Here is an 18,460-nt window from a genome sequence, read left to right on the forward strand (position 1 = left end):
AGGACGACACGCCCCCAGGGATCGACATCTCCAGATAACCAGCGATGACACTTCTAGTACGTCATCGACCCGGCTCCGCCCCCAAGACATACAAGGGGTTAATAGATCTCCCTAGGCGACTTTCATGATTCTGGAAAAGGTGATTCGAACTTCCACCTCTTCTAATGAAATTACCTGAGAATTTGGGGATTCCTGCTCCAAGCCCCGAGGCTCTTCTAGAGATGGCGATATATGAGGAACTACCGGCCTCCGAACGCTGGGGGTCACTGTGATGTCTCTGTGACCTCTTGAGAACCGGAATACAAGGCGCAAGCGCAGTCTCTGGTCTTAGCCGGCTTCACACGTGTAAACCTTGTGGGCAAGTTTTTGGACAAAAATGCCCAAAATCAAGGTGACACGTGGGGCCAGAGATCACGAGAGGCATGCACCTCTGGCTGAGCAGATTCTGGCTGGGGACACAGTGCGCGCGGGGACCCGAGAAAAACGGCGGGGACGCGGGGTCGAAGAGGAGGAAGAGTATGTGGGACCCCGGTTGAGTAGACGGATTTTGCAGCAAGCCCGGCAGCAGCAGGAGGAGCTCGAGACTGAACATGAGACTGGAGCTTGCCCGGCAAAACCGCGAGAGCGCGCCACGCGGCTGGGTGAGTGAAAGGGGTGGAGTGGGGAGTTGGGCCGGTCTAACACTCTCCATCGGAATACTGGGTTGGAATTAAAGAGTAGGCGCCTTAACTTTACCGCGTGGTCCTTCATTTCCACTCCTGGGTTCCGGAACCCAGAGTTAAGCCAACAGAAAGTGATCTTTCACACCAGTTCCACCAGTTATTTATTTTCTGGGCGTTTCGAGTATTTCTAGGCTGCCTGCATATTGCTTTGAGCTGTGTTAAGTTTTTAGGCAGTTCTGATAGAAATAAAATATTCGTCCCTCCTGATATTACCGGTCTAACTCAAGGCACACGTTAAATAGATAACTAGAGTAATATATTCCACACAGAAATGGCGATCCTTGCCTGTAATCCCAGCATTGGAGAAGCAAGGCAGAAGGCCTTCTTTACTACATAGTTCCAGATTAACCTGAAATACATTACATGGTAGAACCCTGTTTCTCAAGAGAGAGGGGGAAATGATATTTCTATTTAAACAAAAACAGACATTAATTCTACATGATGGGAATCCCAGGTTTCATGTCCTTTTAATACGACCTGAAAAGCCAGTGGGTAATGGTCCACGGTGAGGAGGGGAAGTAGTATTGTTTAGAAGCTTAAAAGGGGGAGGAGAGACAAATGGGTGGGTGCTTGATAATCTGTCTCACTGGGGAGGAACTCTTGTTGACCTCCCTTGCTTAGTCTTCCATTCTTGTTTGTCCTAAAAGCAGTTTTGACACTTTTGAATATGGCTTTAGGGTTACAGCTGCTTTTCTGCTATCTTTTATTATGCTTTTTGAAGTAAGGGCTCATGGAGCCCAGGATGGCCTCAGACTCTGTAGGGAGGGATGACTTGACCTGCTGATCGTGCCTCTTTTCCATGTAGTAGCATTTTAAGTGGTTGACACCACACCTGCCCTTAAAAGCTTTTTGTAAACTATGAAACTGGGTCTCCTTAAGTTGTTCAAACTGGACTTGAACTTGCTGGGTGACCAAGGCAGGGCTTGAGCTTTTAGGTCCTTCTGTAATGCTGTCAGCAAGTTTTACTTTGAAGCCATCTATTTGACGGCTACTTCCAGATTTTTCTCCTACATAACTCTTCCAAGAAACGCACATCTTTATATATCCAGCAGTCTACCTGACATCTCCAGGTTGAAGACTAGTACCTATCTCTAGTCGAATGTGTCCAGAGTTGTGATTTCCTTCGAAAACCTGCTCGCTGTTTGCTACACGGAGTTTGTTAGCACATCAGCCTTCCACTGCTCAAGACAGAATCCAGGGCTCCTCTCTCTCACTTCACTGTAAATCCTGATGACATTGTCTTTAGAATATATTGCAGAACCAGACCATTTTCCATTAGACTGGAACACCCTCTAAGTTTCCACAATCTCTCCCCTGAATCACTGTGGGGCATCATAATTTGTATTCTGTATCCTCTGTGGTCCACTCAGCAGCTAGAGATCAACGGCATCCTATCTAGTGTGCCTCTATTTCAGGACTGACCACAAGCTAGGGAGATAATTCAGCTGGAGAGGAACATGCTTGGAAACCATGAGGCTCTGACTTCCATAGCAGCTTGTAGACCCAGAGCTATGGTGTTGAAGACAGAACTCTTGGGCCCACTGGGCAGCCAGTGTAGCCTAATTAGCTAACCCCAGGTCCCAGCCAGACCCTGGCTCAAAAACAAGATCATCAGGTCCTGAAGAATAACAGTGAAGATTCACCTGCAGCCTCCATGATGCAGGGGTTCACTCATAGAAACAACAGAACACCCCACAAGTATCAGCATCTGCCTCCTAATGTCTCTTTTTTTCCCTACTTGTTTCATAGCACTTGTCTTTTTTTATTTAACATGCATTTTGTGTGCGTGGCATGATGTGTGTAGAGAGCAGAGGAAAACTTAAGAACTGGTAGTCAGCTCTTCAGAACACTTGTTCCTGCAGAAGACCCAAGTTTGGTTTCCGGCATTCATATGGCAGGCTACAGCTGTCGGTAACATCATTAGCAAGGGATCGGATGCCATCCTCTGATCTCATTAGACACCAGACACATGTGTGCACGGACATACATGCAGACAGCATTCACATATTTAAACTAAAATAAATCCAAAACAACCCTGGCTCTCCCTAGACATGCTCTGTGTACTCCCCTGAGCTATGTAGACCCGTAGTCTGCCTCCTATTTCAACTACTTTGGTTTACTAGACTCTTTCCCAGCTGCCTTGCCAGCTATGTGTGGTGTTTCAAACATCTACCAGGTATGCTGGCACATGACTTTAATCCCAGCACTCAGGAAGCACCCCGCCAAGGCTACATGGTCTCTCAAAAAAAGAAAAGGTCAGGATATAACAGGAATGGCTCTACCCATCCATCACCCACAAGTAAGGACACAGAGACATTTTATTAATTATGAAAGCTTGGCCTTAGCTGGCTTGGTCCCAGGTAGCTTGCACAACATAACCCATTTATACAGTGTTCATTGAACCACCTGGCTCGTCACTGCTCCTCAGGACCAGTGGTGTTTCCTTCCCCCTCACATCTTTTTCCTTTCTCAGAGTTCCTGTCTCTGCCCGGAAGTCCCGCCTATCCTCTTCTGCTCTGCTAAGGCCAGTCAGCTCTTATTTACCCTGCACAGAGAGGGTGATGCTTCATAAAATTAGCAATACCAGCTGTACCCAACTCTGCCATTACAAAAATGTGTGAATAATTCAAAGACAACCTTTACACAGGATGATTATCCCAACCTCAGGAACTCGGTGTTAAGCTTTGTGGTGCGTGTTTGTAATTCCAACACTGCCTAGCCCTCAGGACCTCCCAGGTTCGCTTTACACTTCCTTTCCGGCTCTATGGTCCTGGCTCTGGCTCCGTAATGCTCAACATTCTGACAACATCACTTTCCAGGAGCATCCTCTTGCTCCCAAATTGCCCATCCAGAGCCTCCTCACCCTCCGTGCTCATCAAGTGCCTGTGGTACACATCCTCTAAAGTGGTTTTAGTTCTAGCACATGATGCAGCTCTTCTGTGCAAACAACAAAGTGGGAAATCAGGACCCTTACTACCTCCTGTGGGCACATCAACTTTTCTGTCCCAGTTTGGACAGGGTGTAACTAGAGTACCTATGCCTTGGGGTCATCTGGACTGACTAGGTTACACGTGTGTAGTATAGAATGGATCCTTCTCGGTCACTGAGAGTGACATGCCATCCATTGTTTCCTGGAACCATCATCTCTTGCTTCCTGTGCTATGTTTTATTTCTCAAGTTTCCAAGTCTCTGTGAACAAAAGGATAGTCTATAACTCTGCCCCTTCCCTGCGCACATGTGTCCCTCCTGCACCCTGGGCATGTGACACATGGGAGAGGTGAACTGACTCCGAACCCCCTGCCCACCATGCTTGTTTTGTCTTTGCTCTTTTAGGGCCAGGATTACCACAGGATGGATCGGATGAGGAGGATGAGGAATGGCCTACCCTGGAGAAGGCAGCCAAAATGACTGGGGTGGACCACCAGGCAGAGGTGGTCGTGGACCCTGAAGATGAACGTGCCATTGAAATGTTCATGAACAAGAACCCTCCTGTCAGGTAGGGCTTAATGGTTGGGATGGTGGATCCTGGTAGAAAGTTTCCACAGACCACAGCTGTTGGTCAGTGGTCCTTCTGAATGGGAATGACCCAGATTCAGAGTATCTCCCTTTGTCCATCTGATCTAGAGCTTCCTAGATTACTCAGTTCCTTTTTTATAGCTGGATCCCTTCTGCTGCATTTATTCTTGGTATGTTGCTCTCATAGCTTAGTCTTTACTTCAGGGCTTCTGTCTCAGCCATGATGTTTGGGCCGGATATCTTTTTATGTGTGGAAGCTAGAACCCAAGGATCTTTAGCAGCTATCTCTGACACCTCCCCTCTTGATACCAGTAGTGAAAGTTATTTCTGGAATTACCAAATGTTTCCAGAGGGGTTAAAACTACCGCTAGGTAGAACCGCAACCGTATCCCCATGTGTTGGAAATGCTACTTCTGAACATGCAGTTATCTAGGCTGCCTGTGGTCAGATTCTTGAGCAGATGGATCTGGCCTGGTTGAGAGGAGTGGGTTTAGGGCAAAGGGGGGCAACTGGATTCTTGTTCAGAGTGTGGTGTACCATTGATAGTGCTGTGATGAGCAGCTTGGGTCCAGAGAACAGAGGTTGTCACAGCTCTATTAACGATCACGGAGTGAGGATGTGAGCCGTCTTGCCTGTCCCCCAAAGGGCTCTCGGCAGCACCTCATTCTTGGTGGTTCTTGATCCTGACAAACTTAGCAGAATGTTTTCTGCAATCTGCTCTAAGGAAGTGACAAGATGGTGGAGAGGGGACCCTGGGGACTCGGCACTGGCTGCTGGCATCTTCAGAAACCAGGCTAACCCAGGGAGCACAGCAGTTGGGTTGTGTCAGCTAAGGCACATGGAAGGTGCTGTGAAGCACTCAAACTAGAAGGCCTGAGAAAGCCTTGAGGACTTAGGTGAGTTGTTGAGTCTCTGTCCCCAACCTGTGTGGGATGGGGGAATAAAAGCACCGCCCTCGGTGTCATGCAGACCACAGGACACAAGTCTGGGAAGTCTCAGATTCAGTGCTGCCTGGCGCAGGGAGGGGCAGCCCGGAAGCTTTTTCCCCTTGTGCTGGAGGCTGGAACCCAGGGTCTCATCCTCGCCAGGCAAGTATGAATGCCACCCCGACCGAGGGCAGTTTTAAGTGCCTATCAGTGGCCTCCGAAGAGCCATTAGCAGACCACAGCTTACCACGTCGGTAATTTTGTTAGAACTGTTTTCTTTTCTGGGTATGAGTGTCTGCTTGCGTGTATGTACATATTGTGCATTCCCGGTGCCTGTGAAGGTCAGAACCAGAACTGGGGTTACTGGTGGTTGCGAGCTTCTCTGTTTCCGTAAATGACAAGAACTGATCCAGTTCTAAGCCATGGAGCCAGCTCTCCAGCCCATGGTGGCAGTAGTTTTGACTCCTCAGTTGACAGCTTCTGGTTAAGAGGCTGAAAGGGAGAAGACAGCAAGATGGCTCAGTGTGTGAAGTGTGCATCTGCACAAGCCTGACCAGCCGACTCCAATCCCAGCTACTCATCGAGTAGGACTGTTTGTGCAAGTGAAGGGAAGGAGTGAAGCTGCCTGGAGTCTTGGCAAGTAATGGAGATTTGCTGTGCACCCATGAGGCCAGAGCCTATTTATCTGTCTCTCTGTCTGTCTGTCTGTCTTTAGTTTTTTAAAACAGGGTTTCTTTGTGTAGCCTTGGCCATCCTGGGACTCATTTTGTAGACTAGGCTGGACTTGAACTCACAAAGATCCGCTTGCCTCTGCCTTTTCAAGTGCTGGGATCAAAGGTGTGCACCGCCACTGCTCCAGTTTGTACTCAGAAGTTGCTGGCAGTAGGCAGCCGTCACTACATGCTGGCTCTGTCTGAGAGTTGTATGTGCTGCCCCCCAGTTGACTGTCCAAGGTAGTCCTTTTGCTGTCACCACTTTACAGATGAGGAAACGGAGGCATAGAGAAGTCAAATGACAGCTCCAAGATCATACAGGGGATAGGAGAGCCAGGGCTGACTTCAGAGTCCAAGGGTCTGACGTCCACACCATTGCTGGCTCTGTCTCAAATGCAGAGACATCCAGGTCCTGTGCTTTCTGGAGCACTTTGTGGTGGCTAAAGGGACACAGAGGGAAGCCGAGGCTGTGCGTCCCAGCAGGCTCACAGTTTGTCAGCGTCCAGGGGAACTATGCATTGCTTGCTTCCAGTATCGAACAGTGACAGAGAAGTTGTGGCCCCAGCGCAAGGATGACATGCAAGTTTGTGAAGCATTCTTGTTTTGTTCAGGGAGTCTGTTTTTGTAACTCTCCTTTTTTCCTTTGAGACAAGGTCTCACTGTCTGGCCTGGATCTCCCTATGAAGACCACCATGCTGGTCTTTTTTTTTTTTTTTTTTTTTTTTTTTTTTAATCTTTATTTATTTATTTTATGTATGTGAGTACACTGTAGCTGGCTTCAGACACACCAGAAGAGGGCATCAGATCCCATTTCAGATGGTTGTGAGCCACCATGTGGTTGCTGGGAATTGAACTCAGAACCTCTGGAAGAGCAGTCAGTGCTCTTAACCTCTGAGCAGTCTCTCCAGCCCCACCATGCTGGTCTTAAGCTCACAAAGATCTGCCTGCCTCCCACGTGTTGGAATTAAAGGCTTGGACCACCACAAGTGGCTTTCTTTTTAATAAACAGGAGCCGGGCAGTGACGCTGCACACCGCTAATCCCAGAACACAGGAGGCAGAGGCAAGTGGGTCTCTGAGTTTGAGATCAGTCTGGTCTACAGAGCCAGTTCCAGGACAGGCAAAGCTATACACAGAAACCCTGTCTCAAAACAAAAGAAAGTCCACAAACGGGGTGAGGGACCTTTGCAGTTTCATGGAAAGCAGCCCTGATTCTTTACACCGCTCTTTGCCTGTGTCTCCATAGGCGCACCCTGGCTGACATCATCATGGAGAAGCTGACAGAGAAGCAGACAGAGGTGGAGACTGTCATGTCAGAGGTATCGGGCTTCCCTATGCCTCAGATGGATCCCAGGGTCCTGGAAGTCTACAGAGGAGTCCGGGAGGTAAGAGCTGTGTGTGCTGGGGTGTCCTGACTTGGGTAGGCTCTCATCCATGGCCCCCACCAAATAAGCCATGGTAATCGAGAACAGGATTGGGGCAGAGCTGGTAGGCTTGGGGTCTTGTATGGCCCCTTACTGACCCCGGAAGTCCATTAAACTCTGGTCACCTGGAGAATGAATCTTTCTGGATTGTTCTGAACATAAGTGAGCAACAGAGCCAGCACCTCAAGCATGGCTGGTGATTTTGCTTCCTTCCCTCATCCCCAGGTTTTATGTAAGTACCGCAGTGGGAAACTGCCCAAGGCTTTTAAGATCATCCCTGCACTGTCCAACTGGGAGCAGATCCTCTATGTCACTGAGCCTGAGGCCTGGACTGCAGCTGCCATGTATCAAGCCACCAGGTAGCATAGATGGGCCAGGGAGGCAGAGTGGGGGTATGCAGGCCTTGCCTGCCGGGGCCGTTCATTTGGCCTGTGCATCTCTCCCCTGGACTTGTCTCTGGCGGACCCTTAACTTTTGCACTTGAGTGGGAGGGGCTTCCTGCTTCCATGCTGCAGCCCTGCGGTGGCAGTACCTTGACAGTTGTGACTCCTGAGTAGCCAGCACAGACTGGCCTGGGGAAGTAGCTCAAGGTGCCCCGCTGGGGTACGTCTATGGCTGTCCACTGCCTCTTTAAGGTGACCTGGGTGTGTGTGTGTGCACAATTCCCACATACCCTTCGTGAAATGATGTCCCTTAGTCTTACTATAAACCTCTTGAATGCACCATCCATGGTGATTCTTTTTTCTTTTTTAAAGTTATTTCTTTAATGTATGAGTACACTGTAGTTGTCTTCAGACACACCAGAAGAGGTCATCAGATCTCCTTACAGATGGCTGTGAGCCACCATGTGGTTGCTGGGGATTGAACTCAGAACCTAGAAGAGCAGTCAGTGCTCTTAACCACTAAGCCATTCTTCAACCCCCATGGTGATTCTTAAAGAGCTAGGGTAGGCTCTCTTGTAACTTGAAAACTCCCACCCTGCTAGGATTTTTGCCTCTAACCTGAAGGAGCGCATGGCTCAGCGCTTCTACAACCTTGTTCTGCTTCCCCGAGTACGTGATGACATTGCTGAATACAAGCGACTCAACTTCCACCTCTACATGGCACTCAAGAAGGCCCTGTTCAAGCCTGGAGCCTGGTTCAAAGGTAAAAAAAAGCACAGAAGCAGGGGAGACAGAAGGGGCCGGAGCTCTTGCTTGATGAATGGCCGCGCCCCATTGGTGGTCCCTGGTGACTGGAGCTTCTGGGTGCTGCACTTCATTTCCCTCAGCGCAGACTAAATGGCACTGCATCCCTGTCTGCCTAGGCATCCTGATCCCCCTGTGTGAGTCTGGCACCTGTACCCTCCGAGAAGCCATCATCGTGGGCAGCATCATCAGCAAGTGCTCCATCCCTGTGCTGCACTCCAGGTAGTGGGGAGGAGCCAGAGGACTGCTCAATGGACAGCCATGGGATAGAGGGGCCAGAACAGAGGATGAGCTACACTTACCTAGAGCCTGGGGCTTGTTTATGCCAGTGGGTATATGAGGACACCAGCAGAATAGTAGGTCTTCAAGAGCAGCGGCTGGGGGCCTGGAACACAGTAGGTGCTCAGCAAATAATTGAATGACCGTGTGTGTGAATGGACATCTAGGAAGAAAGTGTGCTCAAAAGTGGGGATAGTGAGACATTTGGACATGCTCTATAGTTAAACATGGGGATGGCTTCATATCCGAGGCAGAGGTGTGGGGCACATGTTTGGATACAGTAAGAGAATCTCAGAAGTATGGTAAGGAATACAGTAGCCTGTGCTGGCCCCCTTGGGAATGCTGTAGGTAAGGCTCGGGCTGGGGAGAGCACTTTCCCACACCCCTCCCATAGGTGTGACATAATTCCCGTGATTTCACCTTCCTTTCCAGTGCGGCTATGCTGAAGATTGCTGAGATGGAATACAGTGGTGCCAACAGCATCTTCCTGCGCCTGCTACTAGATAAGAAGTACGCATTGCCCTACCGGGTGCTAGATGCTCTGGTCTTCCATTTTCTGGCCTTCCGGACAGAGAAGCGCCAGCTGCCCGTGCTCTGGCACCAGAGCCTCCTGACTCTCGCACAGCGTTACAAGGCTGACCTGGCTACAGAGCAGAAGGAGGCCCTCCTAGACCTGCTTCGACTGCAGCCCCACCCACAGCTGTCCCCTGAGATCCGTCGTGAGCTTCAGAGTGCAGTCCCCAGGGATGTGGAAGATGTTGTTGTCACCATGGAATGAGAACCGTCACCTGTGTTGGTCCAGGGGACGTGGGACTATACCAGGACCCCAGGTGGTGTAGTTAAAGACCTAGTCAAGCCACTGAAGGGTTACTATGGCTCCGGTTCTGGGTGGGGAAGACTGCATCTGGTTGGCCTTCTTTGCCATTTTAGGCTTTGGTCCCTGCTCACTTCTGGAAGCCAACTGGAGTTACCCCAGTTCAGCACCCCCACAACCCATCTGGTATTTGGTATAAGGGCTGCTCTCTCCAGATACTGTGTAAGCTCACCGGGGTACAGATAAAACCAATGCAGTTATTTATTGGAGCTCCTGTGTTTTGGTTCCTGAAGTTTGCTGGCTCCCCCTGTAGGGAGAGGTGGGAGTCATTGCTGGCTCTTCCCTGTTCCTACCTCAGAGGAGAACCCTCACCCCACCATACTCTACGAAGTTGTCTCTAGACTCTTGCTTCCTTTGTTCTCCACAGGAAGTGTGTGTGCGCATGCACTGCTGAATCTTAGCATGCCATACAGTCATGGGCAACTTTAGGAACAGTTTCTGCTGCCGTGTTGGAAAGGTGTCTTAGAAAAATGTCAGTCATTCACTGTCAGGGAAGACTATATTGCAGGAACAGTGATGTAACAGAATCAGAAAAAATGGGGTTTCCTCCTAGCTTTCTAAGCAACAAGAGTTTTAGGCTGATAAGCCAGGTCAGGATACCTGTGTCTGCATAACTAATGAGCAAAGATGGTGTCTAGGTTTTTTTTGTTTGTTTGTTTTTTTAAGATTTACTTCTTTATTATATATTATATATAAGTACACTGTAGCTGTCTTCAGACACCAGAAGAGGGCATCAGATCTCTTTACAGATGGCTGTGAGTCATTATGTGGTTTCTGGGATTTGAACTCAAGACCTCTGGAAAAGCAGTCAGTGCTCTTACCTGCTGTGCCATCTCTCCAGCCAGCCCTTTTGGTTTTTTTGAGACGGGGTTTTACTGTGTATCCTTGGCTGTTCCGGAACTCGCTCTGTAGCCTGGGCTGGCCTTGAACTCAGTGATCTACCTGCCTAAGATGGCTCAGCTGTTAAAGGCTCACAATCTGTATATTTTTTAACAGACTGAGTAAATTTGCGTGGAATCTTACTACAACCAGCCATGGGTCTGTAAGTTTGAGGCTAGCTACTGCTAGCTATAGTGAAACTGTATTTCACCAAAACCAAGAGCCCTCAGACCATTGCATCACAGCTGGCTGACTTGAGTCATCCTGCTATGTCACATTTACTTTTGAAAAAGCGTCTGTTACAATCCAATTATATTTTGAGTTCACATTTGCTTATGGGGTGGTTCATCTTAGAAACATTAGGCAAATGCAAATTCGAAGAGAACTGCACCTAGCTCAGTCCTAACTACTGCCTGTACTCGCTCGCCTCTGCCATACTGAGGATGGGAAACCAGGCCTGCCTCCTTACTACGGGAAGTGCTTCCAGCCACGCCCCAACCCCATTCATCCTGTGCCTGTCCAGCATCAGACCCCAAGACTGGAATTAAAAATGGTTGCTGCTAAATGCTGAGAATTAAATACAACTTCTCAGGAGTAGCCAGTGCTTTCAGCTGCTGAACTGTTCTTCCTCTCCCAGATGTTTTTTTAAGCAGGATTTTGCCCAGAACATCTCCCCTGAGTGTGTTAGGGAAGATTACCACCATGCCAGAGTATATTAAAGTCGTATGGTTTTACATAAAACTGTCCAGGAATGTTTCCCATGAGCCCTCTGGGTTATGATGGCTGCTCCTCAGCACTACAGCTTGTACCAGTGCCCAGGTAAAGCAGGCCATGCTGTCTAAGCAGTTGTGTTCTGACCCTTCGCAGAGAAGGCACTCTGCCTGAAACATCTGACCTGTGCCTTCCAGCTCTACACACATCTCTCCCAGGGATCACAGGGGGCAGCTTTATTCCGAAATCTTTATTAAGGCAGCATGATAGAAATGGGCCACCAGCCCAAACCTTGTGGCCTGAGGAAAGACCTGTGTCCATGGAGTTTGCCCCCTCTCCAGATAGCTCAGTAACCCCCCCAGCATCCATCCCTGCTTAAACCCTCTCCGCTGAAGACGAGGAGGAGGGCTAAGGAGAGGAAGGCATGACCCCATCCCAGGCTGTAGCAGCTCCTGGGCCACAAAGCGGTAGCAGAGGGGAGGGAAACAGCAACCGCCAGGGTTACCACCACTTGTGGGGTACAGGCCTCACTGTACCCTCTTACAGTTGTATTCAGAGCAATAAATTAAAATGACCATCAGCACCCCTCAAGACCCCTCAATCACAGAAGCTAAGCAGGAAGCAAAGCAACAATTTGTGGGTTCTTGCTCTTCTGGCCAAGGCCTAGGCTGTTCCCTCTAAGAGCAGCTGTGGAGTACGGATTACACAGCGGCCATCTAGGTTGGCTCCTCATATGCGTCTATCGGGACCCAAATCCAAATGCAATGGCCCTGCGAGGGGCAACACCTTTGGAAGGTACTGGGGCATTTTGGCAACTGAAAGGATTAGAGCCCCAGAGGAGGGACTCAAAGGAAATGCTGGTGTGTGGATTTTACCTGCTTGTATTTCTCTGACCATCATGGCCCAGGACAGCCAAGCTGGTTGAGTGGGAAGGAAGAGGAGCTGGCTGGCCATGCGGATACCCTCATGACCAAGCAGCCCCTTAGTGCACACTGTGGGGATAGGCAGGACCTGGCCCCTTGGGCTTTGTGAGGGGAAGGAGAGCCCCCCTCGGGCTTCAGATATGGCATGGATTGTTCCTAGAGGCAGGGAGGGGGTGGCAGTGGCCCCTCCTCTGCTTGGTGGCCACCTGAGGGGGCCTGTCCCAAGCTACAGGTGGATGGCTGTGACATCTGTGGGAGTGCTGGTCTGACTGGGCCCCTGGCTGCTAGAGCCCCGGGGGGCTTTGGGCACAGGGCTGGGGGCTGTCTGAGCAGCTTCTCTGAGGCTCTCCCGGAGGGCAGCTTCGATCTGCTCCTGGCAGGCACGCAGGCAGTCCTAGGAAGAAAAACAAGGTCATTCATCGATGGGACTCTTCCCCACAGTACCGACAAAAGGCAGGTGGAAGAGAAAGGCTGGGGAGGTTAGGCCACAGCCCAGCCCAGGAATCAGGTCTTTATTTCTCAGAAACTGGCAAGAGGATGTGGCAAGGGTGTGAGAGCAACCCTGCCTCTGACACCAAGTCCCCCACCCCTGGCCAAGAGAGGGGCATCTACACTCTACACGCAAGTGTCCTTTACCCCACCCACTCTCCAGACTGAAGCAGGAGATAAAAGGCCAGAGAAGCAGGCAAAGGCATACAATCAAGAGTGGGGGGGGGGGTGGTGGGTAGATGTCACCCTCTGCTGGGGATTCAGGGGAATAGCAAGTTTTTTGTGAAATGGGGCCTGAGACTTACCACTTCAGTGCCTGTGATCCCGGCCAGCAACTCAGTAAGCTCATCTGCAGACATAGAGCAGGCGCCTAGACCTAGCACTGCAGCCCCAATGCTGCCTGTGGCGATCATGGACGGAGGGTACATTGCAAAGGTGTAATCTTGTAAAAGAGAAAGAACCATGAGAAGAGAGGCATCTCACATCCTACCACACCTTACAGCACACCAGGCTGCATGAATTCAGCATACCAGGAACCCCAGTGGTAGAACGGGTGACACAGAACCAAGGGGAGAAGACAGATAGACCCTGCGGAGGAGAGGGTTAGGTGTGTGCACTGTGCTGGCCATTTGTACTGAGGCGTGCACACTGTCACTGAACTGCCGTACCCCAGCCCAACCCTCTGAGATATGAGCAAACAGCAAACTTTCCATCTACCCAAGCTGCACCAGGAACTAGAAGATATCCAAAAATCCTGGTCCGAAGACCTTAGGCAAGTAACAACTCACTATTCTCAGGACTACCATACACAGTTCTGAACACTGAAACAATCTCAATTCCCCAGGTTAGCTCTTACCTGTAGCACAGAGGGCCAAAAAGGTCTGAGCATGCTTTTTGACCAAGGCCAGCCGGTCAGTGGGCAGAGAAAGACGGTGCAGAATCAGGGCCAGGAAGTCATGTGCAATCACAGCCGCTAGGTCCCATTTAAGTTTCCCCAGGACCAGCACCTCCCATTCCTGGGGGTTAGGAAATGAACATAGAGTCAGTGCGCAGCAAAGGGGCCTAGAATTTGACAGAAGGGTCATAGTTCTGCCTCTGGCTTCAGGGGCTGGTGCTTCGGGCCAGCGCCTGGGAATGAGTTGGGGGCAGGGAAGATCTAGGAGCATACACTTGAGCATCTATTGATCATTACTGGGTGCTAGGACGACATGAATTATCCCTCTTAATCCTCCCATGAATTTGAGGCTGGCGTGAGTTGAAACAGGCCAACTCTAAATTCCACGGGCTTCGGAAATTTCTTCCCCAACCCTGCGTCGCAGCCGGGTCTCTTAAAGAGAATGAGCACGAGGCCACTCCTGAGGTTCCTCAAAGGGGAGGTTGCCCAACCCAACCCACACCCCCTTTGTGGGACATCATGGGTGGGTCCTGTCTCAAGAGGAGGGAGTCCAAGCCAAACAGGATGAATCCAGATGACCCCTGAGAAACCTGACCAAGCCTGCATAACCATTAAGAGGTCTTAGGAGGAGGCTGGAAGCTCCAACGCGTCTACTCATCTGAAGTTCCTAGACCTGGCCTGAGCTGCATTTCCGAATTACACACAGGAGGATTTCTTCATTGTTTTATCTCAGGAAGGAACTCATGGGTTTGACTCCTCATTGAGGTAGAAATGACTGCCCCACCCAACCTCTTCCAGCCCCCCACCCCCAGCAACAGCTGTCCCTCTTTGTCCCATGACCTAGGTGTCAGCCCCAGGCTTCTTACAGGACCCCACAGAAAAAGCCTGGACTAGAGCCAGAAGTAAGGCAAGGAAGCTTAAATTTTGCACCCAAGGCTCTGCCCTGACAACCAAACAGCATCCTGCCTCAAAGGGAGCAGCACCAAAAAGGCAATCAAGAGTGTGTGGGGTCCGCACTGAGGTGTGGTGGGCACCCACCCCCATATCCAGACAACATGAAAATCCCAGCCCTAATCCAAAAACAACGTGGCTGGCAGCATACAACCATCCCTGGTTTCAAGGCGCTCTGGGAGGAATTTTCCCCTCCTTTCCCGGGCCTCTGCTCTGCTCTGCGGATTTAGACTGCGAGAGTTCTTGGAGGCCCTCTCAATTCTGACCACAGGCCACTCACAGCCCTACTAAGTAGGAGAAGGACTTGCCTATTCTGAAAAAGTCCCCTCACGCAGTCATGTAGACCACCCTAATCTCTTCACAAAGAGTAAGTCTCCTACCTCCCAGCCTCAAGCCCTCAAAAAACATCTTGCTCCCTGGCTCTGGAAACTACTAGATTCATCACAAAGAGCCGTGGGGCCTCCCGGATTCCCAACTCAGGCCTCCCATCCGTGAGAGCGGCTTGACAGGAAGAGGAATCCAGTTCTCCGACTCACAGCAGTCAGGGGCCCCAGTACCCTAGCTTCCCAGCCAGCCAATCACAGTACTCTGCCTGCTGCCCTCCTCCCTAGGAGATGGGGCCCAGAGACTCCTCTCAGGGTCAGGGAAGGCTTGGCCAGCCGCAGAACAAGGTGGAGGGAGGTGCCAGCTCACCCACCCTCTCCCCCAGACCCTGTGGGAGATGATGTTCATGTTCTCTTCCAGATTCAAGCAGATCTTCCACCTCCTCCCTAGACTCCTCCGGGGCAGGGCAGAACCCAACCGATTTTTGCCCCGCCTGGAGGAGCCCAGCCCAAGTTCCCAGCAAGAGGCCCCAAGGAGCCACTTCCCAAACCACAGGAGTGACAGCAGCTCCCCACAGGGTTATGAAAGCCCTTGGTCTGAGTGGGAGGGCCAGGGGACCAGCATCATTATCACATCGGAAACAGCTGCAGCTCAGCTCCCTGTCTGTCTCGGCTCTGGCCTTTGGCTGAGCAGCAAAGGGAGAAACTCTTCCACCGGCCCCGAGCAGCTGCTCCAGTTTTTCAGAAGGAAGACAAGAAAGGGAGGGTTAGGAAGGAGCCGTGTCTTCGGGGATAGGAGAGAAAGGGATGAAAACACCTCAGCGCTTCCTTCCAGCAATCAGGGCCTGGCTTTAATCAGCTCCGGGAGGCTTTTCCATCACAAAGTCCACACGGGGATAAAGGCTCATGCAAGGCAGCCCCCTCCCCCACGTGAAGCACATTCCACTCCGGTGGGGGTGTACAGACATGCCCTGCTGCTGCCAATAAATAACTTAGGGTGGCTGTGTAAACCCAGAGACAAAGTACTGGTGTATAGACCCGCAATGGGACTTGTTGCTATCTGGAGGAAATGGAGTTAGGAATGGAACCCATTGCAGTCAGAAAAAGGGGTTCCTTTAGTTTTAAGCTTGTGGCTGGATTACTACACTATACGGCCTTTGTCCCACCCTAGTTCTTTTCCAAAATACCAGCCAGGGGCGAAGGGAGGGTTGGTGAGGGGGTGAGTTTGACGTTTCTTTTACTGGTACACAGGGCTATAGTATGGTAGGGGGGAGAATTCCGCACGCACCCGCAACTGCCAGGGAGCCACAGCTTGGTCCGTATAGATGCAAAGCTTCTCAATAGTCAGGGGCGTGGTCTCGCGCAGCTTGGAGGCCAGCAACAGGCAGACGGTACCTAGAAGCTGCAATTGCGCCTTTCGGGTGGGGACGCAGGACAGGTAGCGATCCAGGTAGTTCATAGCCAGAGGGAAGACATCCTCCTCGCAGCGCTGCTCCTCACACACCTGAGGGAGGGCGCACGAGTCACTGCTAGGGAAGGACCAAGTAAAACGCGGCAGCATGGGGGAGTGGGGGTGGTAGTGGTGGAAGGAGAGTGGAATGTGGAGCAAAAACTAAACCCAGAGGGGATAAACTTAGAGCGACAAGTATCAATAACCGAGGAGGATGTGCCCTCCCCAAGGTGACCCCCCCACTTCCTCTGCATGGTCTCCTCCCCACCCCGGAGTAGGGGATGTAGAAGAGAAGCCCATGCTCACGAAAGATTCCAGACTCCCCTCCCCCACGGCGAGCGGAAGGGGGACGGAAGGGTCACCTAGAGAGAATTGGGACCTTACCCTCATTACCGCCACCCACTGCACACACACTCCCAGGGGGAAGGGAGGGAACTCCCGCCGCGGTCTCCCGCACTTTTCATTTCCCTGTGGACCGGAACCGAGCCCGCGCCACCCCCACCCACTAGTTTCCCCCCTCCCCGCCAGAACCCCGCGACAGACACAGGAACCAGTTCAGGGGAGAAGGCGGCCGAGCCCAGGGTTTTCCAAACGCGCTCTCCAGAGAGCACCGGGTAAGGAAGGAAGCAGGAGACACCGAGGAAAGCCACAGGGGAAAGAGTGGCCCTTAGCCCGCTTTCCCGACCCAAAGTGAAGCTTAGTTACAGTGCCAAGTGACTGGCGGCCACAGAAGAAGCCGATCAGGATTGGGTAAAGGAAAGGGACAGAACGCAGGCAGCTGGTTAGGGTTCCTGTGTGAAAAGGCCAGGCCCCTGTAGCCTGGGCCGCCAAAGCATCTTACAGATTGTGGTCGGGAACACGAAGCCCGGACAGGGAAAGTTCAATTTGCCCAGAGCCAGGGGTGGGGGTGGGGTGAGGAGAAGGGACCCGTCCGGGCCTTACCTCCAGCATCCAATACGCCAGCATCTTCCGCATGTGCGGCTTGATCTCCTTTTGCACGCACTGGAAGTAGGAGGCTCGCGGCACGTAGCGCTCCTCCAGGCGGAGCAAACTCTGCAGGACACGCTGATCCCCCAGCAGCCGCGGGTCGGGCCCGGCCCGGGGCGCGTGCCGGGTGCCCTCGCAACACAGCAGTTCCATCCTGCGATAGCTCACGGGTGAGAGCAGGAGTGCGGGCTAGCGAGTCCCGGGAGAGGCGAGGCGCGTGAGGGAGAGCGCGGGGTGCGGGCGGGTCTGGCGCTGGCGCTGGCACTGTGCGGAGAAGCCCCAGCCCGCCCGCCACCCGCGCGCACCGCTTCCCTGACAGGCGCCCCGCCCCTCGCGACGATGTAGCAACCGTGGAATGCTCCGACGTCACAACGTTCTAAAGGGCGGGGCCGCCAGCGGAAAGGGCTGGCGGGCGCTATACCCTCCCTCCCTCCCCGCAGCCCCATTGGTTTGCTGGGCTCCGGCCCGCATGCTTCCGGGCCCTTGAGTCCCTTCTGAGGGAGAGGGTGGAGAGAACTTTCTGGGAGGGTGCCCTCTTCCCCATCAAGGGGCCCTGTCGCGACTCTAGCTACCCAAGAAAGTTATTCATTCGCGTATGCGCTCTATTTCATTGCTCTAGGGAATGTGGTAATAACTGCCGTACGTAGTTGGGTCACTCCTCCCCTAAAGTGGGTTCTAGGAATGGACTTTGGTTGGGCTTTATTTTGCAGACTATGAAACTGAGGCACAGTAGTAGTTGCAAAGATCTCATTGTTAGTCCGTCGGGAAACGTGGCTTAGAATCTCATCTACTTAAACGAATTCCGCAGATCTGCAGCAGCAGCATCTGGGAGCTGAGCGGAAATGTAGTTTCTGGCCGATTCAATGGCTCAGGGTAAATGATCCTAGCACAAGTCTGACAATCCCTGGGACCCACATGGTGAAAGAAAAGAAAGCAACTCCCATAAGCTGCCCTCTGACTTCCACGCCAGTGCTGTAGCATGTGCGCACAGCCCTGCATGCACATACACAATAAAAATAAAAAGCAAAGGAAGAAATGCAGTTTTTCAGGTCGACTACATGGGACATTGCATTGCTCCAAGGGAGCTATGAGCAGAGCAGTGTTGGTCAAAATCAGCATATTAAGAGCCACGTGGAGCTGGATGTGGTGGTGCAAGCCTGTAATCTCAGAACCAGGGAAGTGATGGCTAACTACTGTATCTACTTTATAGACA

The 18,460-nt window shown here is 51.6% G+C and overlaps 2 protein-coding genes across 2 annotated transcripts; one reads left to right on the forward strand and one right to left on the reverse strand.

Moving 5' to 3' along the window:
- The first annotated feature begins 325 nt into the window (after positions 1–325).
- BYSL (bystin like) lies at positions 326–9,848 on the forward strand. Its single transcript, XM_080917031.1, has 7 exons — positions 326–641; positions 4,056–4,218; positions 7,122–7,260; positions 7,525–7,658; positions 8,285–8,445; positions 8,606–8,708; positions 9,198–9,848. Exons 1-7 carry the CDS (start codon positions 377–379, stop codon positions 9,541–9,543), a joined length of 1,311 nt encoding a protein of 436 aa, XP_080773157.1. The 5' UTR covers positions 326–376; the 3' UTR covers positions 9,544–9,848.
- A 1,627-nt stretch (positions 9,849–11,475) lies between these two features.
- On the reverse strand, positions 11,476–17,576 carry CCND3 (cyclin D3). Its single transcript, XM_080916828.1, has 5 exons — positions 17,203–17,576; positions 16,099–16,314; positions 13,498–13,657; positions 12,947–13,083; positions 11,476–12,546 (listed from the first exon to the last, which is right to left on the reverse strand). The coding sequence occupies exons 1-5, from the start codon at positions 17,398–17,400 to the stop codon at positions 12,379–12,381; spliced, it is 879 nt and encodes a 292-aa protein (XP_080772954.1). The 5' UTR covers positions 17,401–17,576; the 3' UTR covers positions 11,476–12,378.
- Positions 17,577–18,460: the final 884 nt, after the last annotated feature.

The sequence above is a fragment of the Micromys minutus genome (genome assembly GCF_963924665.1).
Source record: "Micromys minutus genome assembly, chromosome: 5".
NCBI classification, from domain to species: domain Eukaryota; kingdom Metazoa; phylum Chordata; class Mammalia; order Rodentia; family Muridae; genus Micromys; species Micromys minutus.

Excerpts from the sequence above, each read along its gene's own strand:
- BYSL (XM_080917031.1), top strand. The coding sequence starts at position 377 with ATGCCCAAAATCAAGGTGACACGTGGGGCCAGAGATCACGAGAGGCAT. Across the intron at positions 642-4,055 it reads AGAGCGCGCCACGCGGCTGG|GGCCAGGATTACCACAGGAT; the intron begins GTGAGTGAAAGG and ends TTGCTCTTTTAG. Across the intron at positions 8,709-9,197 it reads ATCCCTGTGCTGCACTCCAG|TGCGGCTATGCTGAAGATTG; the intron begins GTAGTGGGGAGG and ends CTTCCTTTCCAG.
- CCND3 (XM_080916828.1), bottom strand. The coding sequence starts at position 17,400 with ATGGAACTGCTGTGTTGCGAGGGCACCCGGCACGCGCCCCGGGCCGGG. Across the intron at positions 13,658-16,098 it reads TGGCTCCCTGGCAGTTGCGG|GAATGGGAGGTGCTGGTCCT; the intron begins GTGCGTGCGGAA and ends CCTAACCCCCAG. Across the intron at positions 12,547-12,946 it reads GGATCACAGGCACTGAAGTG|GACTGCCTGCGTGCCTGCCA; the intron begins GTAAGTCTCAGG and ends TTTTCTTCCTAG.